At 46.5% G+C, this 20,809-nt stretch overlaps 2 protein-coding genes and 3 non-coding genes across 6 annotated transcripts; 4 read left to right on the top strand and 1 right to left on the bottom strand.

The window, feature by feature from the left end:
• Positions 1-864: 864 nt before the first annotated feature.
• Positions 865-10,970, top strand: DDX39B (DExD-box helicase 39B). Of its 2 annotated transcripts, none has more exons than XM_057699310.1 (11): positions 865-996; positions 2,272-2,614; positions 3,384-3,511; positions 3,781-3,873; positions 5,392-5,575; positions 6,632-6,750; positions 8,826-8,957; positions 9,731-9,840; positions 9,939-10,083; positions 10,224-10,371; positions 10,730-10,970. In XM_057699310.1, the coding sequence occupies exons 2-11, from the start codon at positions 2,404-2,406 to the stop codon at positions 10,744-10,746; spliced, it is 1,287 nt and encodes a 428-aa protein (XP_057555293.1). In that variant the 5' UTR covers positions 865-996; positions 2,272-2,403; the 3' UTR covers positions 10,747-10,970. The 2 variants fall into 2 exon arrangements, with proteins under 2 accessions (XP_057555293.1, XP_057555292.1); XM_057699309.1 differs by lacking the exon at positions 865-996 and adding an exon at positions 1,193-1,547.
• LOC130832139 (small nucleolar RNA SNORD83) lies at positions 1,751-1,828 on the top strand. Its single transcript, XR_009048219.1, has one exon. It is a non-coding gene; the product is annotated as a small nucleolar RNA SNORD83 (small nucleolar RNA).
• Positions 3,581-3,650, top strand: LOC130832141 (small nucleolar RNA SNORD83). Its single transcript, XR_009048221.1, has one exon. It is a non-coding gene; the product is annotated as a small nucleolar RNA SNORD83 (small nucleolar RNA).
• LOC130832140 (small nucleolar RNA SNORD83) lies at positions 5,627-5,703 on the top strand. Its single transcript, XR_009048220.1, has one exon. It is a non-coding gene; the product is annotated as a small nucleolar RNA SNORD83 (small nucleolar RNA).
• On the bottom strand, positions 10,969-19,981 carry MCCD1 (mitochondrial coiled-coil domain 1). The gene is given in 4 exon segments (XM_057698173.1): positions 10,969-11,456; positions 12,023-12,211; positions 12,213-12,351; positions 19,887-19,981. Coding segments are annotated over 4 exon segments (612 nt in total). The 3' UTR covers positions 10,969-11,267.
• Between the last annotated feature and the right edge of the window lie 828 nt (positions 19,982-20,809).

The following is a 20,809-nucleotide window of genomic DNA, read 5'->3' as shown; positions in this document are numbered from 1 at the left end:
TTTGGGCATGTTGCTTTATTTCTCTGAATCTGTTTGTTTGATGTAGAATGGGAATAATGGTATACCTTGGTGTTAAGTAGTTAAATATGATAACAGGTGAAGGGCCAAACGTTTGTTTTCAGTTAAGTCACATCTAACTTCTGTAGCATATAAAAGCGGGGAGGGAGATATCGAATGTTTCATTCAGGAAAAAAATCCGGCTGAACCAAGGGGCTAAACACATTCTGGTAGAATTAACATTTATAAAATGTTATGTAACCCTCAAGCCCTGCCGTTTATCGTTAACACTTGGGGCAGAATCTAGACCCCCCCCCCCCCCCCCCAATTCCCCACTCAGTGGATTCAGAACACCTTCCTGATTCCAGCCTATGTCCACGAACCTCAGAGCCCTTAGGACATCAGCTACATCGGCCAACATTATTTTGGGCAAATGCCGTCCACCGGCTCCACGGCTGGGGATAGGGTAGGGGTAGGACTCGTGAGCACGACTCATTTCCCACACCTGAGGCCCGCCGTTCCCTAGTTCCAGCGCCAACGCCCCCAGGTCACCTTGACTACCCTGCCAAGGACCCCGTGGGAACGCGAAGTCCCGCCACCTTGGGTCCTCCTGCGTCCACGGAGGGGTGTCCAGAGAGAAGGCCTGCGTGGCAAGAACTTAAATGAAGAGGAGAGAGGCGGGGGAAAGAGCAGGACAAGAGAAAAAAGACAACAATGGGGGAGGATGCTAGTTTCCCTTATGCCTTCTGTTACTGGTACTAGCGGAGGAGTTAGAAGCGGCTTAAAAATTTTTTTTTCCACACAGGCGTTTTCTAAAGGCAACCCTGGAGCGCGCTGACCTATAGAGCCGTGGAAGGTCCTTCTTCCGGTCCCTTGCGTCTGCGCGCTCGTAGCCGAGAAGGCGGGAGGCCGTGGTAGAGAGAACACGGGAACCGGAAGTGAAGGCACGTTCCCTTTTTCGTCGCTGTTGCCGTCGCCATACGCCTTCGCCTTGCTCAGGTAAGCTTAGGCCGTAGGCACCATCCGCTTCCATCTGCGTTTCTCTGCGGCCATCCTGTCACACGGGCTGCTGATAACCCTTGTACAGGCTGTGGTCTGGTCGCTGGAGTCTGATTGGGTCGTTACTTCCATCGATTGCATCCTTTTCGAGATCAAGAAACTTCGGGGTGGGGGGGAGGTAGGGAAGCTACGGGGCCGATTCCAAGATGGTGGCCCGGGCGCCATTGTGTTTCCTTTGCTCCTCGTTGTTTCGGTGGGCCCCTCGCTTACCCGGGAACCCAGCGACAATGAGAGGCGGTGCTAGGCGTTCTCTGGTCCTGGGCATTTGCGGAGGGCGGGGCTCTTCTCACCTTCCCGCTTATTTCTGGGTTTTCGGTCTGTGGTGGGAATAGAAGGAGAAGCCGACTTGTGGCCTAGTTGGACTTTTCTCACCTCGGATTGCCCACCATTACTTGGAGCGTTTTCCAGATGTTTACGACGGGTGTCATTGTGTGTTTTTCGGAAATGAGTTACATCTGAGGAGTAACGCAGAAGTGATGGCAGATCACTTGGTAAAGCTTCTGTTAGCCGGAACGAGGATACATGTTTCTCGATTATTATCTTTTTTATTTATTGTATGATGGAGGAGTGGGTTCTTCCTGGTCGAGCCATTTCTCTAGCCCCCTCCCCCCGCCATTAATTACACAAGGATTTCTTAAGCACCAGAAGGAGGTGGTTAAGTGGGAGGCTGGAGTGCTGGGAGAGGTGGATGGCAGCCACATGATGTTTTCATTTTGAAAAGTGAGCGCTTTACACAATGACGACCGTAATCTATCACCCTTGGCTGATGGCTGCTGTCGACAGCTTGAGGTTATAGGGAAAGCACAAGGTCTTTCATTGAGGATTTTTCATTTTGTCACTTTCATCTCCATTTTCCACCGTCTTAAGTCATTAGTAGGATTTTGCTTTTCATGTATGTATTTTTTTTTCCCCTCACTACTGTCATGGACCAGGAATCTATAAGTTGGTCTCGCCCTTCCGACTTTCCGGTTTCTGCTTCTCTAATCCTGTTTTTCTGGGAACCTATGGTCTAACCACTTCCCCTGGGACCACTTTTCTCATTACCTGTATTGTGTTTGCGTTTCACTTTTATGTCTTGTGTTTCTTTGTTACTTTTTTTCCCCAGGTAAGTGTTTTATAGTTTAGGGAAAGTGGGAAGAGTGTGGAGATGGAAAAGACGGTGCAGGATCTGCTCATGACTGATGAGTCTTCTCCCTGTTTGTTTTCTTCCCCCAGCTCTTCTGTCAGAAACTAGTGTGTTTCTTTTCCTCTGTTGTTCCTCAAGCCCCCACTCTCCTCCTCTGTCTTCCCTTATTCTTCGTGAACCCATCCAGAGACCCTTCCCCTTCTTCCCCTGCCGGCCCAGTTATGGCAGAGAACGATGTGGACAATGAGCTCTTGGATTATGAAGATGATGAGGTGGAGACAGCAGCTGGGGGAGATGGGGCTGAGGCCCCTGCCAAGAAGGATGTCAAGGGCTCCTATGTCTCCATCCACAGCTCTGGCTTTCGTGACTTCCTGCTCAAGCCAGAGTTGCTCCGGGCCATTGTTGACTGTGGCTTTGAGCATCCATCAGAAGGTAAATTTTTTGTTGGGTGTAGATTAGGCTCTTTAAGGATAGGAGAAACAGATATGGTCATCGTTCTTCAGGTGATGCAGATTTATATTCAGGATAGACCAGGAAGTAAATACCAAAAACTATTTTAACAATAGGAGAGATTTATATAGGTTGGTCTTTCACTCATGAAAGCATGTAAGTGCTAGTGATCCAAAAGCAATTTAGAGTGATTTTTCTCTTTGTCTGTTTTAAATTTTGTCTCTCTGATTTTTAATTTGAAATATTCTGAGAGGAGCTGGTTGGGCTCTTGGAGAAGGCCAACTCTGGTTTCTGGAAACCTTTTTGGCTGGTTTAAAGATGATTGGCTTTTGGGTCAGGTACCAAGTTTTTCATTTTGTCTAAAGTTGCACGGGTATGTGACCCAAAGCATAACTGTCTAAGTAGGAGAAATGGCCTGTTGCAGGCCCTCAAAATTCACAGATTGCTATAGATTAAGGAATGTTAAGACAGAGTCGGGCACCTAAGGTGACCAGTTGATAGATGCAGGAAGGTGGTTAGCAGGACTTTGGGCCCTGGAGCTGAAAGAAGCTAATGCTAGAAGGAACTGGGAAAGTCTGCTTTGGGAATCCCTTTGATTGGTTGAGAGAGCAGAGAGGTATAAAGGGTCTGGAAATTGACAAGAACCACTTAAGAACTGAGTGGTGAGAAATGGGTTTGACTTGGTGAAAAAGGTGGTGGAGTTCTCTGGAGACTGTAGTCTAATTTATCTTTTCTCCTCCCATACTTCTAGTTCAGCATGAATGCATCCCTCAGGCCATCCTGGGAATGGATGTCCTCTGCCAGGCCAAGTCAGGCATGGGAAAGACAGCGGTGTTTGTGCTGGCTACACTGCAACAGCTGGAGCCGGTTACTGGGCAGGTACATTTGGGGGGAGTGGTGGGGAAGGCATTTTGGCTAGTAATGTTCAGGAAGGATATTTTTGTCTCAGCTACGTGATGCATTCAGAGCCAGGAGTGCTTGTTGCTGAGATGACCTTTATCATCCTTGACTGATAGCCATGGGAATATTCTGTAGTTAATGATTTAGATCCAGAATTGTAGTCATCTCTGATCTGCTGGGTGTGTTTTTGTGACATCTGGTGAAGGGATATACTGTATGTATCTCCATATACTTCCCCCTCCCCGCAGGTGTCTGTACTGGTGATGTGTCACACTCGGGAGTTGGCTTTTCAGATCAGCAAGGAGTATGAGCGCTTCTCTAAATACATGCCCAATGTCAAGGTAAGCCAGGGTAAAGAGACCTGGGGGAGTGAGGGTGTGGGGAGTTGGAGGCATTGGAGACTTTCTAGATCAGCAGTCTTTTTTAAGTTCTGATGTTCTGTGAAACCAAGTATTAGGCACTATTTTCTCAGTTTGTCAACTTATAGGCCTTTTTGACTTTTTCATGAAAGGTTATTTAGCTTGTTTACACTCTTCTTTCTCCCAGAATTTGAAAACTATTAATTTAAATTTTCTAAGTATAGCCTGAAAGCTGTGTGTGGATGTGTTAGGTATATCTATATTCTTACATTATCAGTTTTGTTAGGGTTTACTTTCTGTCCTTTTAGCAAGCAGTGTTGTTTGTAGGTTGATTCTGTGAATTGAAAACCAGGAAACCGTTTCCATTGTTATGACTGGAAACATTTGTTGTTGAGGTCAGTGGGGAGCTAGAATTGTACTTTTTCCACTGTAGGTCTAACTCATCACCTTGTGGTCTCAAAAGACGATGGTCTTAGTGTCAAGATCAAATGTGAATTGTCATGACATAGTCTTTTTCTTTTGCTCAGAATTGTGCTTAGCAATTTGTTGAAGAGGTTAGGCTAGTTCTACAGAATGTCTTAACTCTGGGTTTGTTTGGTTACTCCCTGGTGGTGGTGTTTTAACTTGTTCTTCCCTCCTAGTGTTTCCTATAAACTGAATTTTTTTTTTCTTATTCTTTTTTTTTTCTGGCCGTGTCACGCGGCATGTGGGATATGAGTTCCCCCACCAGGGATCGAACTCGCGCCCCCTGCATTGGAAGCGCGGAGTCTTAACCACTGGACTAGCAGGGAAGTCCCTAAACTGGAATTTATGTTTGAAAGCTTAACTTACTCAAGTTAAACATTTTTGGCAAGAATTCTTCATAGGTGATGCTGTGTATCTCCTGTTTTGTTGCAAGCCTGCTTGTCCCACAATTAATGGTTTTAGGTTTACTCTAGAATTAGGGTCATGACAGTCTGATCCCTTTATCTTTCCCCCCTTGAAACTGAAAAAGCAGTTTCTGGTGCTATTTAATACAGTATTAAGGCTCAGATCCTCAACAACCATTCCCCTAATGGTTTTAACATGGAGTAATATATTTAGCCTGAATCAGTAATTTCATAGGGTTTATGCAGAGGAGTTTAAAAATTTGGGGCAAGTTAGGAAAACTTGATGTCCATGAACTTTTTTGGTACTTGACACTGGTGATTTCTTGCTGTCCTCATTTTTACAGTGAAGCCTGGCTTTGAAGTCTTGGGGAAGGAAGATTGTTAGATTAAGTCAGAAGAACTAAATGCTAGTCCTCACTGCCCTGACAAGCTTTGTAATTTAGGGCAGGTTAGTTTTGTTTCTTAGCTTTAATATTTGAGGGATATAATTATTTTAGATTAGGTGATCTCTTGTGTTCCTTTTGGCTCTGAAATGTTCTAAGAATTGGTTTAAAGCAAACTGATAGGATGGGAACCTTGAGGTTGAATTCTTTCATTCCTTGTGAGATACTCTTTTCTTCTGGGTTGGCAGGTTGCAGTGTTTTTCGGTGGTCTGTCTATCAAGAAAGATGAAGAGGTGCTGAAGAAGAACTGCCCGCATATCGTCGTGGGGACTCCTGGCCGCATCCTAGCCCTGGCTCGAAATAAGAGCCTCAACCTCAAACATATTAAACACTTTATCTTGGATGAATGCGATAAGATGCTTGAACAGCTCGGTGAGTAGCAGTGCTAGGACTGGGCTAGTGATCTGGGAGTTGCCTTTTGGAGCCAAATGATGTTTATTTGATACTGGAGCACTTTAGTGCCAGGACGACTCTTAATCTATCACCCATGACTGATGGCTCTGGCTTCCCTGGTCAGTCTTTGTTAGGCTTTTAAAGCATTCTTAGTAATCAAGGAGGATGGTGTTATCTTTGAGAGGAGGGACTTTGCTAATGTTGGCTGTTACTCATACTGCCATTCTTTGCTTTGTAAATCCCTGTAGTGGGTGTCAGGGGAGAAACTTGAGCTGGAAGAGGAGACAGTCTACTCTTTTGGCATCCTCAGCTCAGCATGTATCGTCAGAATTTATAGCTGAATGGATCTCTAGATCTAAGAATTAAAATGGAGAATGTGGGAGTTTGTTTGGTCTGGTATTCCAGCGTGCTAAGTGGGGCTAAGAAAGGAAAATGTTTTATAAGAGCTCAAATTTGGTGAATGAGAGAGTAGGAATGGACATAGCCCCAGAGATAAGTCATTCCAAATGATCTTTGGCTGTTCTAGATGGCGAGCTATAAGGTGGGCTCCAAGTAGAGATGTCATATTTGCCTGACTGGATAGGACAGTGTGATCCAGAGGAAGCATGGAATGGACTCTGACAGCTGGAATGTAATAGGTGCGCGATGTTTGTAGACAGTTGGAGCTTGGGGAGAGAGGAATAGGGAGAAGGGCCTTGTAAAGCATTTTTCAAAGAACTTATCTTTGTGAGCCTCTCTAGTGGGCTCTATCCCCATTTTCTAGTTGTGGGCTTTGGGGTTTCATCTAATTTCTTGTGTGGTTAAAATACACAGCTGGAACTGGATCCAAATCCATTGTTCTTTCCACTGTGTTATTACGATGGATACGATTATATGGTGGTTGGAGAAAGTAGAGTAGAGAGAGACCTGAAGCAAATCTTCCCCCAAACCAAGACTTGCTTACCAACAGTCTTTACCTGATTGGTAAGCCTATCTCTGATTTTTGTGTACTACTTATGCTTCTCTTCTACTATGGTTTTTTTCATTATCTTGTAGACATGCGTCGGGATGTCCAGGAAATTTTTCGCATGACCCCCCATGAGAAGCAGGTCATGATGTTCAGTGCTACCTTGAGCAAAGAGATTCGTCCAGTCTGCCGCAAGTTCATGCAAGACGTAAATACCCTTCTACCTTCTCTCCCTCCACTCCCCGCCCGCTGCCTCCTCCCCCTCCGCGCCCTCTTCCTCCAGACTCCCTTGTCCTTCAAGCGCCAAGAAGGGGGCACATGCCCATTTGGGAGTGATGACTCCTTGAAGAGACACACAGAGGCAGAGACAGTTAGTGTTAGGGTCTGCGCGGGCGCCAGGGAAACTCCGGAAGACTTGGTCGGGTTAACGTGAGAGCGGGTAGTGTTCGACTTTTTTTTTTTCAATATCAGCATTTTTGAACCTCTTCTCCCTTTGGGGGGAGGGCAGGATTTTCTGCCCTACCACCCACCCATCGCCTCCAACATACCCCTACAGCCACGCACCCTCAAGGTGGCATCGAGCAACCGGAGCCTTCTGCTCCCCAAACTCATAACCTCCCGGTGGCAGGAGAGCAAGAGAGGGACAGACAGATGGCAGGGCATGTCCAAAAGAAGAGCAAACAGCACAAACGAATCCGCTCCCTCCCCACCTCCAGGGGTGGGGGCCTTTGGCACCTCAATCCCCGAGTCCGTACTCCTTCCCACCCGTACCTCCTCGACCCATCCGGAGCCTCGGTTGATGTGAGCCGGCAGCAGAGAAGCACCATGGCGCGGCGGGGGAATGCGGACGGCACCCGGCAGTGGATGGCGGCAGCGGAGGCCGCGGGGAACCTGACCAGGAAGCTGAGGACCAAACCAGCCTCTTTTTCTGTTCCCGGTTTTTTTCCTGAACCCAAGGCGTGCCGTGCTCCCTGTTTCCCTCCATTTGTGTTGGTGGGGAGGGGTGTTCTGAATGGGGTGGTAGATTTTTTGTCATTTTTTAAATACTTTTTTTAATACTCAGAGGGATATGGGAAAGGTAAAGTGAGGAGCTCCACTTGGATGTAACCAGGTGGGTGTTAGGGTCTGGGGCTAGGCGGGGCCATTGTGTAAGCAGTGGAGTGTGTTCTTTCCCTCCCTGCTCTGCTTCTTCCCGTGGGACCATATCTCTCTAGCTGTACTTGGGGCTCAAATTAGATTTGAAAGAAGCCATGGAACTTCTCTTTGGAAAGCCTACCTTTGCTAGTCTGACTTCTGAGATTGGGCTTCTGGTTTTCTTCCATGACAGAGACATCCTTTCCTGAAATCTTGGACCCTGGGGTTTCATGTTAACTATGTCCCCAAGTTAGTGAAGAGTGCTAGGAAAGTTGGGCTTTGGAGTTGAGTCTTGTGTCAATTTCTGCCTTTTTTTTTTTTTTTTTTTAGTACTGCCTTCCTTCCCTTCAAGGGTTGTGTGTGTGTATCTTTTGTTTTTGTTTTGTTTTTGAAGATGAGTGAATAACTACTGATCTGAATTTGCTTCTTAGCACCACTTATTGATATCTTCCACGTAACACTGTAGGTGGTTTAATTTGTAGTTCAGAGACCAGTCTTACCTAAAACTATTTCCTTGTGCTCTGAGGGCAAGTTGTTACTCCTCTTGAGTAGCTTTGGCCTCTCTTTACATGGCATTTTGACTTATGTCCATTGATGGATTCTGATCTTCCACCTTCCTAATGGGGATATGGAAGACATCCACCTTCCTGATGACGAAGTGATTCTCCTAGCTGAGAGAATAAAATGGAGTGGTCCTGTCCTCTCCCCCATATTAAACCAGCTCTGATGAAGGTGTTCTGACCTCGAGTCACTGTTTCCCATCATTTCCCAGGTGTTTGGATCATGTTCTCCCTTTAAGAATCACCTCCCATTGTTTTCTTTCCTCCACCACCTCCATTTGAGGTAATGGCATCTTGCCGTTGGGTGGTTGCACTATGCCTTTTCCTCCCTGCAAAGTTTCTTTTCCATGAAAGTTTTCAGTTGGGAAATCTTAAAATTCAACTGATAGGAAATTAAATCTAATGTGGAAAAGACCACATTAAAATGTGGGTATTTTTGGGGGTGGGGTTGGGTTTTCAATCTTCTCTCTTCTCCCCATCCCCCCCATGGGGTGTATTGGAGATCAACTTCCTCCACCCCCCCAGGTTTAACCCCCCCACTCTGCCCTCCTCCCGTTCCCCACCCCTTCCCTCCCCCCTCCCCCCCCAGCCAATGGAGATCTTCGTGGATGATGAGACGAAGCTGACGCTGCATGGGTTGCAGCAGTACTACGTGAAACTGAAGGACAACGAGAAGAACCGGAAGCTCTTTGACCTTCTGGATGTCCTTGAATTCAACCAGGTCAGTTGTTCAAGGACCAGTAGGGAGAATGAGCATGTCTCCATCCCTTGGAGAAACTTGTATTATATATGCTTTTTTGAGAAAATCATGTATGTCATGTGAAAAAGAATGGTGGAGAAATTCTCTTAAATGAAAATTCAATTAAATGAGAAAAAAACTTCTTTTGGGGGCTGAGTGTGAGCAAGGTGGGAACTACTTTTCTGCTCCATGGCTGGCACAGATATTCAACAAAATAAACCTCAAATTATAAAATCCTTGAAGAGTTTTAATAAGTTGGCAAAAGTCCTGAAGTGTATTAGGCCTGTTAGGTTTTTAAGCTTGTTTCTTGTACTACTTACTGAGGGGAAAGTGTTCCATCACTTAACCTGTTGTGTGATTTGCTTGCACTAAAAGCTACTTTCTAGAATTAGGGTAAGTCCTTATTTTTGATGTTTTGGTGAGTGGGAATATTGGTCATGGTGTTTTCAGGCTTTAGTTCAAATTTTTACTACTCTCATGAGGTGGCTTCATCCTTGTCTCCTAATATGTCTGGTAATTTTGGTTACTGTTTTCCATACCTTCTCTGCAGCATGTCTGTCTGCTCAGGAAAAATCAGAGCCAAGAGGGAAAGGCTAAGTAATGTTTAGAGCAGAAGAGGAAATGTGTGATGGGGACTAAGAGGAATTCTTTTAGAAGAGTGTAATTACTGAAAACTCTTGCACATAATCTCTCACACACACCCACATGGACGCACATCCCCCCAATCTCATATACACACACACACACACACACAGGTGGTGATATTTGTGAAGTCTGTGCAGCGTTGCATTGCCCTGGCCCAGCTCCTCGTGGAGCAGAACTTCCCAGCCATTGCCATCCACCGTGGGATGCCCCAGGAGGAGAGGTGAGTCAGAGATGGAGAAGATGTTTTGTGTCATTGTGAGGAAGAGACCCTTGAGAGCAGGGAGTCTCAAAATTTTTCTGCTTTCCTTTCTCACAAAGGCTTTCTCGGTATCAGCAGTTTAAAGATTTTCAACGACGAATTCTTGTGGCTACCAACCTGTTTGGTCGAGGCATGGACATCGAGCGGGTGAACATTGCCTTTAACTACGACATGCCTGAGGATTCCGACACCTACCTGCATCGGGTAAGCCCCACACCTTGAAGGTATCCCAGTGTCCTCTCCCACCCCTTTAGTTTCTTTATCTTTTCATACCGTATGTCTTTATTCCTCCTTTTGGATGTCTTCCTTCTTTGGGTTCTGCCAATCTTACCATCTCCTTCCAGGTGGCCAGAGCAGGCCGGTTTGGCACCAAGGGCTTGGCCATCACGTTTGTGTCAGATGAGAATGATGCCAAGATCCTCAATGATGTGCAGGATCGCTTTGAAGTCAACATTAGTGAGCTGCCTGATGAGATAGACATCTCCTCCTACAGTGAGTAATGGTTTCATGAAACCGGCTCCCCCAGTCCTTTAGGTTCTCCTTTTGCTTAGTGAATTTTTTCTTAAAGCCCCTGGTGCATAGTTGGCACTTGACAAATTGGTCATCCTCTTCTCCCCACCACCCCCATCTTGATGCCCTGTTGGGATGTTTAGTTGACCTCTGTATGGGGTCTCCTCTCATCAAATTACTTCTCATCAAATTATTTCTCTTTCTTTACCCCCAAATCTATCCTCTGACCCACACACTACACAAACATCTGCATGTGTTGGGGGGTGGGGAGGGCGCTGTTTCTGCCAGCATCGCTTGTTCTTTTCCATGCCTTATTCTAACTGCCATGTTTTCTCTTCAGTTGAACAGACGCGGTAGAGGACTCACCCACCCCTTCTGGAATATGACAGTCTGTTCCTCTTCAGGAGATGATACCAGGCATGGGGGTGAAGGAGACACTACTGCCACCAACCTCTGACAACCCCCATCCCCCACCCTATGGCTTCCCTCTTTTGTGTCACCACCAGTCCTAAACCCCCATTTCCCCAATTTGTCAGAATTTTTTTTAACAAAACTAAAAAACACATGCGTCTGTGGTGTCTGTAAGCGCTACGTGCTTTTATTGGATTTGGGTTGAGGTTATTTTACGGCATAATCCAGAGTAAATTCCTCTGGGGACTGTACCTTGCTGTGGGGCCGAGGTCAGTGGGAGGTGTCAAACTGGGGGATGTGCAGAGGCCATGGCTTCTCACTACTTGCCAATTTCTGGCCCTTTGTGGTGGTTTCTTCTGGTTTCTTAGTGCCCTGGGAGAGGCTGGGATGTTCCTGATTGAAGGGCTGGGGAGGGTAGTGTGCAGAACTTCCAGTGTTGGAGGGTGACGTGGCAACTGGTGGAAAGCTTAGGCGTCTTCTCCCACGCTCTCTCTATGTCTTCTCATCTGCTCCTTCAGCTTCTGTATCTTGAGCACCAGGGCCTGGGCTTCCCAGGCCCCCTCTTGCCCTTCCAGCAGGGCCTGGTACAGCTCCAGCTGCTGCTCTAGCAGCTCCTCAGCGTGGGCCTGTTCAGCTGTGGGGCGGGGCCGAGGATCCTGGGAGAGGGGGGCATTGGGAGGGAGCATCAGCCATGGCAGGGGGCTGAGGGGCACCGTAAGTTAGGAATTCTGCCTCTTTCCTGTTTTCCAGCTCCATTAGTTTAAGGTCATCTGTACTGCAAAGCCAAGGCCAGCTTCCTGTCTTATATGCATAGGCCTGGGGGTTAGATCTGGGGGGAGCAGAGGGGTCGTTAGAGATCGCAGCCCAGGGGCTGTAATTGGACTTACTATATGACCTATGTGGGAAGGAGAGGACTGGCTGAACCAATCCCACCCCTCCCCCTGCCCGGAGAAATAATTAACAGATGAGGGGGAATTGCTGTTCAAGGACTTCCTGGACTGGGCAGGAAGGGAGGGGTGTAGGTAGAGGGCACCCTGAGGTCTGAAGTGGGGTGGGGGCAGGGAGGGTGCTGGGCAACTGAGAAACTAGGCAACAAGCTCCAGGGGTAGGGGTAGTGTCTGCATTCAGCTGTCCAGTGGTACAGAGTGAGATTGAGGGGATTTCCTGCCCCCCAGTACAAATTGCCCTCATACCCTCCACCCTCATTCTTGGTGCCACTTACCCTGGAAGGTGACATCTTCCCACTGCCTGTGGAGGTAGTCTCTTCTGTGCTTGCCTTGGGACCCTGGGAGCAGCACCTCCAGGAGCCCTGGAATGCCAGGGGCCAGAATGGCAGGAGGAGGCGACGGCAGCAACGTCGGGAGAGCCACGGCAGAGGGAGGACCATGGCGGGTGAGGCAGGGAGCTGTCTTGAGCCACCCAACAGCCACCAGGAACTGGCTCCCTCCGGGCTGTGGCCTCGCTTCAGTGCCTGGCCCTGCCCCTGCCCTGCTCTGCTGCACCCACCCGCCTCCTAGCCTGGCCCCAGAGAAGTTCAGGAGCTCATGTTCCCTGGTATGAAAATGTTCCTGCCAGGTTGGGCAGAACTTGCTTTGGAACTCTGGTCCCCAGCATGTCTTGTGTCTGTTTTTCTTAGTACTGTGTTTTCTCACTCATTTCTCTCAGTTCTGCAAGGTAGAAAATTGCATTAGTGGTTGGCAGATGAAGTTCTCAGAGGATTTCATTTAGCACTCATTCAGCAAGTATGGGCTGGGGCCTGCTCTGGGCCACACGTGCTCAAGGCTCCATGGCTGGTTGGTGACAAAGCCAGGAGGCTTCACCCCCAGGTCTACCTGACTTGAAAGCTCATACCCATTGAGCTGGCTCAAATATTGATTCTCCCTCTTGCTGACCCAGAGTGACCTTTTTCCTTGTCCCTGTTGTACATTGCACATTGTGGGGGTTTGCCTTCTTTGATAAGTCTGGGCACTGTACACTGGTACTGGTTTCAAGCTTTGTTGAACTGGTGAGCCCTCCCATCAAATCTACGCTAGAACAAAAAAGCCTTGTCCACCCACTGTGGGAGCCTTATGTATACATACTGGACTTAGTGCCGTGTGTCCTGAAGTGTCCTGTTGTGGCTGAAGGGCACAGCCACACCTCTGTGGCTCAGAAGGGGGGTGGGATGGTTCCAGCTTTGATCTTCTAGGAAAAGGTAAGTCCTTGGAAAAAGATGCCTCAGAAAGCAATGTTGCTGGAGAGTGGGCATCTGCTAACCAGCTTGCTATCTGGGACATCACACTGAATTTGGAGGGAAGATGGTCTCCGTGGTGGTGTGGGCGTCTGGGAACCAGAGAGGAAGACCTTCCTACAGGTCAGTGGTCCTTGAACTTGGGGGGCTGACGCACCTTTAGATGAGGTCAGAGACCTCACATTCCCCATTAACTGGCAGATTCCCATTTTTCAGTGGAAAAAGAACAGAGAATCTCTGTAAAATTTCAGAGGAGAGAAGCTTTCCTTGTCTTCAGTGATAGGGTTATACATGGTTCATTTTTGAACTGCAATGTATGCATGGGCTAGAGTCCTAATTATTGGGACACAAGAGGCCCAAACTACTGTTGTTACAGATAAGGGAAACGAGTATAAGGTTAAACAACCCACAGCATTCAACATTAAAGTGAAACTAACCACATTTATAAATTGAAAGATTAGCAGCTGTTAAATGAAACTTCTGTAAGACAATCTAAATGATGCACTAATAAAGTATCCTTCCAAAGATTAGACATTTCAGCCATCTGAGGGTTTTTTTGTTTTTTTTTTATTTATGTGGCTGCACTGGGTCTTAGTTGTAGCACTTGGTATCGTGAGTTTTGGAATCTAGTTCCCTGACCAGGGATTGAACCCAGGCCCCTTGCATTGGGAACGTGGAGTCTTAACCACTGGACCACCAGGGAGGTCCCAACCATATGAGTTTCTTTCCTTTTTTTTAAATCAAATTAATTTTTTTTTTTTTTTTTTTTTTTTTGGCTGCATCAGGTCTTAGTTGCAGCATGCAGGATCTTCGTTGAGACATGTGGGATCTTTTGTTTCGGTGCGGTGGCTCTTTGTTGTGGTGCACAGGCTTCTCTCTAGTTGTGGTGCATGGTCTCCAGGGTGCGTGGGCTCTCTTGTTGAGGCCCCCAAGCTCAGTAGTTGTGGTGTGTGGGCTTAGCTGCCCTGAGGCATGTGGGATCTTAGTTGCCCAACCAGACGTCGAACCTGCGTTCCCTACATTGAAAGGCAGGTTCTTTACCACTGAGGCACCAGGGAAGTCCCCGTGTCATATTTTAGATTCCACCTGTAAGTGATATCATATGGTACCCTTCACCCAGCTTCCCTTAATGTTAATATCAAATGAAACTGTGTTAAGACTAAGAAACTAAGAAATTAAAATGGGTACAATACTATTAGCTAAGTTGTAGACTTTGAATTTCATCAGCTTTTCCACTAATGTCCTTTTCCTGTTCCAGAATCCAGTCCAGGGTACCTTAATGTGTTAGGTTGTCATGTCTCCTTAGTCTCCTCTGATCTGTTGAGTCTTTACCTGTTTTCATGACCTTGAAAGTTTTGGAGAGTATTGGACAGATCATTTGGAGAAAGTCACTCAGGCTGGGTTTGTCTGTATTTTCTCATGATTAAATTGGGGTTATGAGTTTTAGGGAAGAATACTATAGAGGTGAAGTGCCCTTCTCATCACGTCATATTAAGGGTGCATAATACCAACATGATCTTTATCACTCAATTAAGGTTATATCTGCCAAGATTCTCCACTGTTACAGTTAGTAGTAATTTTTCCCTTTCCGTATTCTGTTCTTTGGAAGTGAGCCACCAAGTCCAGCCCACATTCAAGGAGAGGGAAATTAAACTCCACCTCCTGGAAGGGGGATTCTCTTCATATATTACTTGATCTTCTGTAAGGAAGATTTGTCCTCCCCCGCCCCCCTTTAAAATTTTTTTCAATCATTTATATATTTCAGTTTAAAGTTGGTATATATTTTATATTTTGGGTTATAATCTAATACTGTTGTTATTTTGCTGCTCAAATTGTTCCAGCTCTGTTCATAGGGAGCTCTCGGGTTGGCTCCTTTGTCCCTTTGACATGCTCCATTTTTAGGGAGTTGACTTCCTTTCTGGCGTGACAGGATGTTCCAGGCTCATCTAGTGTTTTTTCCATCTCAGGCCTACAATCAGCTGTTTTCCTAAGGACCCTTGGTTCCTTTAATTGGAGAATGATATTTGGCCAAGATCTGGGCACTGGGTGCTCATTTCTCTTTTCTAAAGAGGACACAGAGTTTCCAAGAGCTGCCCAAGCTCACACAGGCAAGCAAGAGGCTCTCACTTCAGTACCACATTAGAGCTTGTTTAGTGCAACCTTTCTTACCCAACACAATGGCCAGTTCTCCATACATGCCTTCATTCCTTAAAGCTTCTGTTTTTTTAGTCTGCAGGGCTTAAACATTAATAATTTAATTCCCTGATTGGAGACTTTCCTAAAAGAAAAATTTCAAGTTTTGTTAAGAAGTTACATGTACAAAATTGAAGGATAGGCAAGAGGAAAAGACAGCAGAGGAAGGAATCAGTTATTTTTTTCTTTCGTATGGAATCTTTCTCTGTTCCTGCCGCTCTTTCCTTGTCCCTGCGGTGGGGTGGTGGGATGGCTCTCTTGGACTATGAGAGAAAAATATTGATATGGAATCATCTTTCTTGGTTACTTCCCCAAACCCTTTGATTTCTACTGTGTCCGTGCCCATCCTTTCTCTCTGACCACTGGCCTTTTCCTTTCTCCAAGCTCAGCTAGAGCCCAGCCTCTTGCCCAGAGCCTGCTCTTCAGGGAGAAGTGAGCCATTCTTAGCACTGGAGGGCAGACGAGAAGAGAGGTCAGAACCTGGGGCTGTGAAAGAAAGTGCAGCAAGAATGAAGGAGGTAGATGAGGAAATTGATAACCAAAAAAAAAAAAAAGGAGGTTAGAGCCAGAAGGACTTCCAAATGAGGGTGAGATGTGAATGACCAGAGGGTGACTGAGGACATTTCCAACATCTCCATTTAGGAGGGAAGGGAGGGCCCTTGGGTACAGGAGCAGGGAGGCTTGGCAGCATCTGGATGCTACTCACCCCCACCCTCACCCCGTCCTCTGATAGCACCTCACCCCACATCACCCTGAGGGGGCCCTTCAGGCCCCGTCAGGGTTGTCTCAGCTCCTCTTCAGGGAGGACCCCCACAGCTGCCCAAGTTTTGTGTCTCATCACCCCCAGGGCAGGTCCTCATGAATCCTGAGTTCACTCAGTACCCTCCCTTCCTGCAGCCAGGTCAGCATGTTGTTGGCAGGTGAGGAATCTAATGCCTGGCCTCTCAGAGCGTGATTGCCCTCAGGGTCCTCCTTGTCAGTTACCACAACCCTGGGTCATGGGCAGGGGTGTGCAGAGGGGGCATGGATGCAGGAGAGAGAGAGCAGGGGGAGGGGGACCCACCTCAGCCTCTTCCCTCCCTCCCAGTCTTGCTCCATACGGCAGTGCCTTCTCCCTGCCCCCCGCTCCAGGACTTCCAAAGCCCAGAGCAGAAAAGAGAGACCAGAACCCCACACTGCTCTGCCAGAAGTCTGTTCATGAGCGTGCCCACCTCCAATCCTGCTGCAGTTTTAGTGCCTGCCTGGGGCAGAGTCCTGGGTATGTGCAGAGGGTCATCCAGCAATGTTCTTCCTTCAAATATCTGCACTGCTCAGTTCCTCACCTGCTTCAACTCTGCTCAGTTGTCACCTCCCTGAGGCCCACCCTGACTGCCCTCTTTAAAAGTGCCACCTCTCCCATCACCTTGCATTGATTGTTGACTTTGGAGTATTTTTTCTCTGTATCTCCTATCATTTTTTCTAACATACTGTGAAGATCTCTTTTTTCCAAAGATGACCTCAACAGCACTGCCCCACATACTCTTTTGCAGTGTAACCTCACCATCCCCTGTCTAGAGGTGGGGCCTAATTCCCCTCTTCTTGAATCAGTGACTACCTTTTTTTTTTATTCTGGCTGTGCGGTGCCTGGCATGTAGGATCTCAGTTTCTCGACCAAGGATGGAACCCATGCCCCCTGCAATGAAACACAGAGTCCTAACCATTGGACCACCACAGGAGTCCCCAATGACTAGCTTTGATGACTAGAACACAGAGGGTGACAGTGCTTGACTTCTGAGCTTCTGACATAAGATACCTTGCAATTTCTGACTTGTGCACTTGAAACACTCCCTCCTGGGACCCAGGTGCTGAGTTGAGAACAGCCAAACCACATGGAGAAGCAGGTGGAGGGAGATCTAGACCACCGGGTTAACCGCCCCCATGAGCTCCCAGCCAACAACCAGCACCACTTGCCGCCCTGTGAGGGAGCCCTCTTGAATGTTCTGGACCAGTCGGGCCTCCAGATGACCACAGTCCAAGCCCATGTCACATGGAGCAGAAGAGCTGTCCATTGAGCCCCATCAACCCACAGAAAGAATAGGAAAGTTGTTTTTAGGTAACAGGAACACATACCATATAATTTACCACTATTATGATGTTTTTATTTATTGTCTGTCTTTCCTGTCAGACTGTAAGCATCAGGAGAGCAAGTGTTTTGCCTCTTTTGATTAAATGATCATCAGTCCTAGAACAAAGCCTGGCACAGAGACACTCACTAAATACTGAGTTGGCCAAAAAGTTCATTCTAGTTTTTCCATAAGATGTTCCTGAAAAACCTCGAACGAACTTTTTGGCCAACTGAGTATTTGTGAATGAATGAATAAGTGCTGTGACAAGTTTCTGTAAAGCGGGTCTGTGAAGAGGGGAGTTTGCTGGTGTTTGGTTTTGCGGGTTGTCTTAGTCTGCTCTGGCTGCTGTAACTAAGTACCACAGGCTGGGTGGCTTAAACAACAGAAATTTACTTTCTCACAGTTCTGGAGACTAGAAGTCCAAGATCAAAGTGCTAGGAAATTTGGTTTCTGGTGAGGGCTGTCTTTTTGGCTTGTAGATGACTGTCTTTTTCGCTGTGTCCTCACATGGCCTCTCCTTTGTGGAGAAAGACAGAGAGAGAGAGAGAGAGAGAGCGCGTGAACACGCTGGTGTCTCTTTCTCATAACCACCAGCTTTATCAGACTAGGACCCCAACCTGATGACTTCATTTAACCTTAATTATCTCTAAAGGCTGTATCTCTAAACACAGTCACATCGTTGACTCTTCAATAAGTGGTGCTGGGAAAACTGGACAGTTAAATGTAAAAGAATGGAATTAGAACATTCTCTCATTCTGTATATAAAAGGAAGTCAAATGGATTAAAGGCCTAAATGTAAGATGGGAAACCATAAAACTCCTAGGAGAAAACATAGGTGGAACACTCTGACATAAATTGTAGTAATATTTTTTGGGATCTGTCTCCTCAGGTAAAGGAATAAAAAAAAAAAGGGACCTAATTAAATTTAAAAGCTTTTGCATAGCAAAGGAAACCACCGACAAAGTGAAAAGACAGCCTATGGAATGGGAGAAAATATTTGCAAATGATATGACCATTAAGGAGTTAATATCCAAAATATATAAACAGCTCATACACTCAACATCAAAAAAAACAACCCAATTAAAAAATGATCAGAAGACCTGAATAGACATTTTTCCAAGGAGACATACAGATAGCCAACAGGCACATAAAAAGATGCTCAACATTGCTGATCATCAGAGAAATGCAAATTAAAACCACAACGAGATATCACCTCACACCTGTCAAAATGGCCATCATCAGAAAGAACACGAATAACAAATGTTGACGAGGATGTGGAGACAAGGGGAATTTTGTATACTATTGGTGGGAATGTAAATTGGTGCAGCCTTTGTGGAAAACTGTGGAGTTTCTCAAAAAACTAAAAGTAGAACTACCATATGACCCAGCAATTCCACTCTTGGGTACATATTCAAAAAAAGAAAGAAAACGCTAATTGGAAAAGATACATGCACCCCAATAATCATAGCATCATTATTTACAATTAACAAGATATGGGACTTCCTAGGTGGTGCACTGGTTAAGAATTCGCCTGCCAATGCGGGGGACACGGGTTCAAGCCCTGCTCTGGGAAGATTCCACATGCCGTGGAGCAACTAAGCCCGTGCGCCACAACTATTGAGCCTGTGCTCTAGAGCCTGTGAGCCACAACTATTGAAGCCCACGCTCCTTGAGCCCATGCTCCACAAGAGAAGCCACTGCACTGAGGAGCCATCACACCGCAATGAAGAGTAGCCCCTGCTCGCATCAACTAGAGAAAGCCCATGTGCAGCAACAAAGACCTAACACAGCCAATAAATAAAAATAAATAATTCAAAAAAAAAAACCCGATATGGAAGCAACCTAGTGTCCGTCAACAGATGAGTGGATAAAGAAGATGAGTGACTGATATATATATATCGAACGGAATACTACTCAGCCATAAAAAGGATGAAATATTGCCATTTGCAACAACATGGATGGACTTGAAGGGTATTATGCTAAGTGAAATAAGCCAGACAGAGAAAAACAAATACTGTATGATATCACTTATACGTGGAATCTAAAAAATAAAACATAGTAGTGAATGTGACAAAAAAGAAACAGGGATTTCCTTGGCAGTCCAGTGGTTAGGACTCGGTGCTTTCATTGGTGTGGCCCAGGTTCAATCCCTGGTCGGGCAACTAAGCCTTGCAGTGCAGCCAAAAAAGAAAAGAAAAGAAACAGACTCACAGATATAGAGAACAAACTAGTGGTTACCAGTGGGGAAAGGGAAGGGGGGGAGGGGCAAGATAGGGGTGGGGCTTAAGAGGTATAAATTACTATGTATAAAATAAATGTTACAAGGATATATTGTACAGCACAGCCAATACCTTATAATAACTATACATGGAATATAACCTTTAAAAATTATGAATCACTGTGTTGAACACCTGAAACTTACATAACTTTGTATATCAACTATACCCCAATTAAAAAAATACCATCATATTGGGAGGTTAGGGCTTCAACATACGGATTTTGAGGAACACAACTAAGTCCATAACAGTGGTCTCCTGCGATGTGTATTTGTTACCCACCAATTGGTCTCGGTTTCCTGAGACTTTTCTCTCAGTGCCACCCCAAATTCTTGGTCTTGCCACTTAAACACAGCAGACGGCTTGCGTCCCGCCATCAGCTGCCTCTTGGGCTGGGGAGTAGGGTCCGTCTAGGTTGCAGGGTCATGGGTGGCTGCTGCCCGGATTACAGCCATGGCTCAGCTGCAGCATCTGGGGCTCTGGGGAACCCTTCCTTGGCTTGTGAACCCCTTGTCTGTTCAGGCTGCTATAACAGAATATCATAGACTGAGTGGCTCATAAACAACAGAAATGTATTTCTCATAGTTCTAGAGGATGAGAAGTTCAAGATCAAGGTGCCAGCAGATTTGGTGTCTGATGAGGGCCCTCTTCCTGATTCATAGATGGCTGTCTTTTCACTGTGACTTCACATGGTGGAAGGGGAAGGGAGCTCTCGAGTCTCTTTTGTAAGGACACTAATCCCATTCATGAGGGCTCCACCCTCATGACCTAATCACCTCCCAAAGGCCCTACCTCCAAATACATTGGGGATTAAGTTTCGACATATGAATTTCTGGGGACACAAACATTGAGCCTACAGCACTGCAAAGTTCTGGATCAGTCATCAGGGTAGAAATGAGACTTGGGGCTGGGGCTGCAAAGCTCCTAAGTTCAGGGGCTGGGGGTAGCAGAGAGCAGGGCCTAAGGGTCCAGTCTGAGGATCTGGGTGGGTGGGATCTGGGTGGTGGGGTCACCACAGAGGAAGGAGGTGGGATCCCAGAGTCCTCTGGCAGTGAGCTGTGGAGGGTGTAGGGACCGCTACTAAGAAATGAGTAGTCGGTCATCTGGGTCCCATCGCTGAGGTCCTCGTAGCCCACATGATATCCAGCCCCCACAGTATGTTGAGCAAATGATCCTCAGGGGTCCTTTGACCTGGCGTGGAGGCT

The sequence above is a fragment of the Hippopotamus amphibius genome, chromosome 11 (genome assembly GCF_030028045.1).
Source record: "Hippopotamus amphibius kiboko isolate mHipAmp2 chromosome 11, mHipAmp2.hap2, whole genome shotgun sequence".
NCBI lineage: Eukaryota > Metazoa > Chordata > Mammalia > Artiodactyla > Hippopotamidae > Hippopotamus > Hippopotamus amphibius.
Note: the sequence above shows the minus strand (reverse complement) of the source record. Positions and strands in the feature narration are given on the sequence as shown.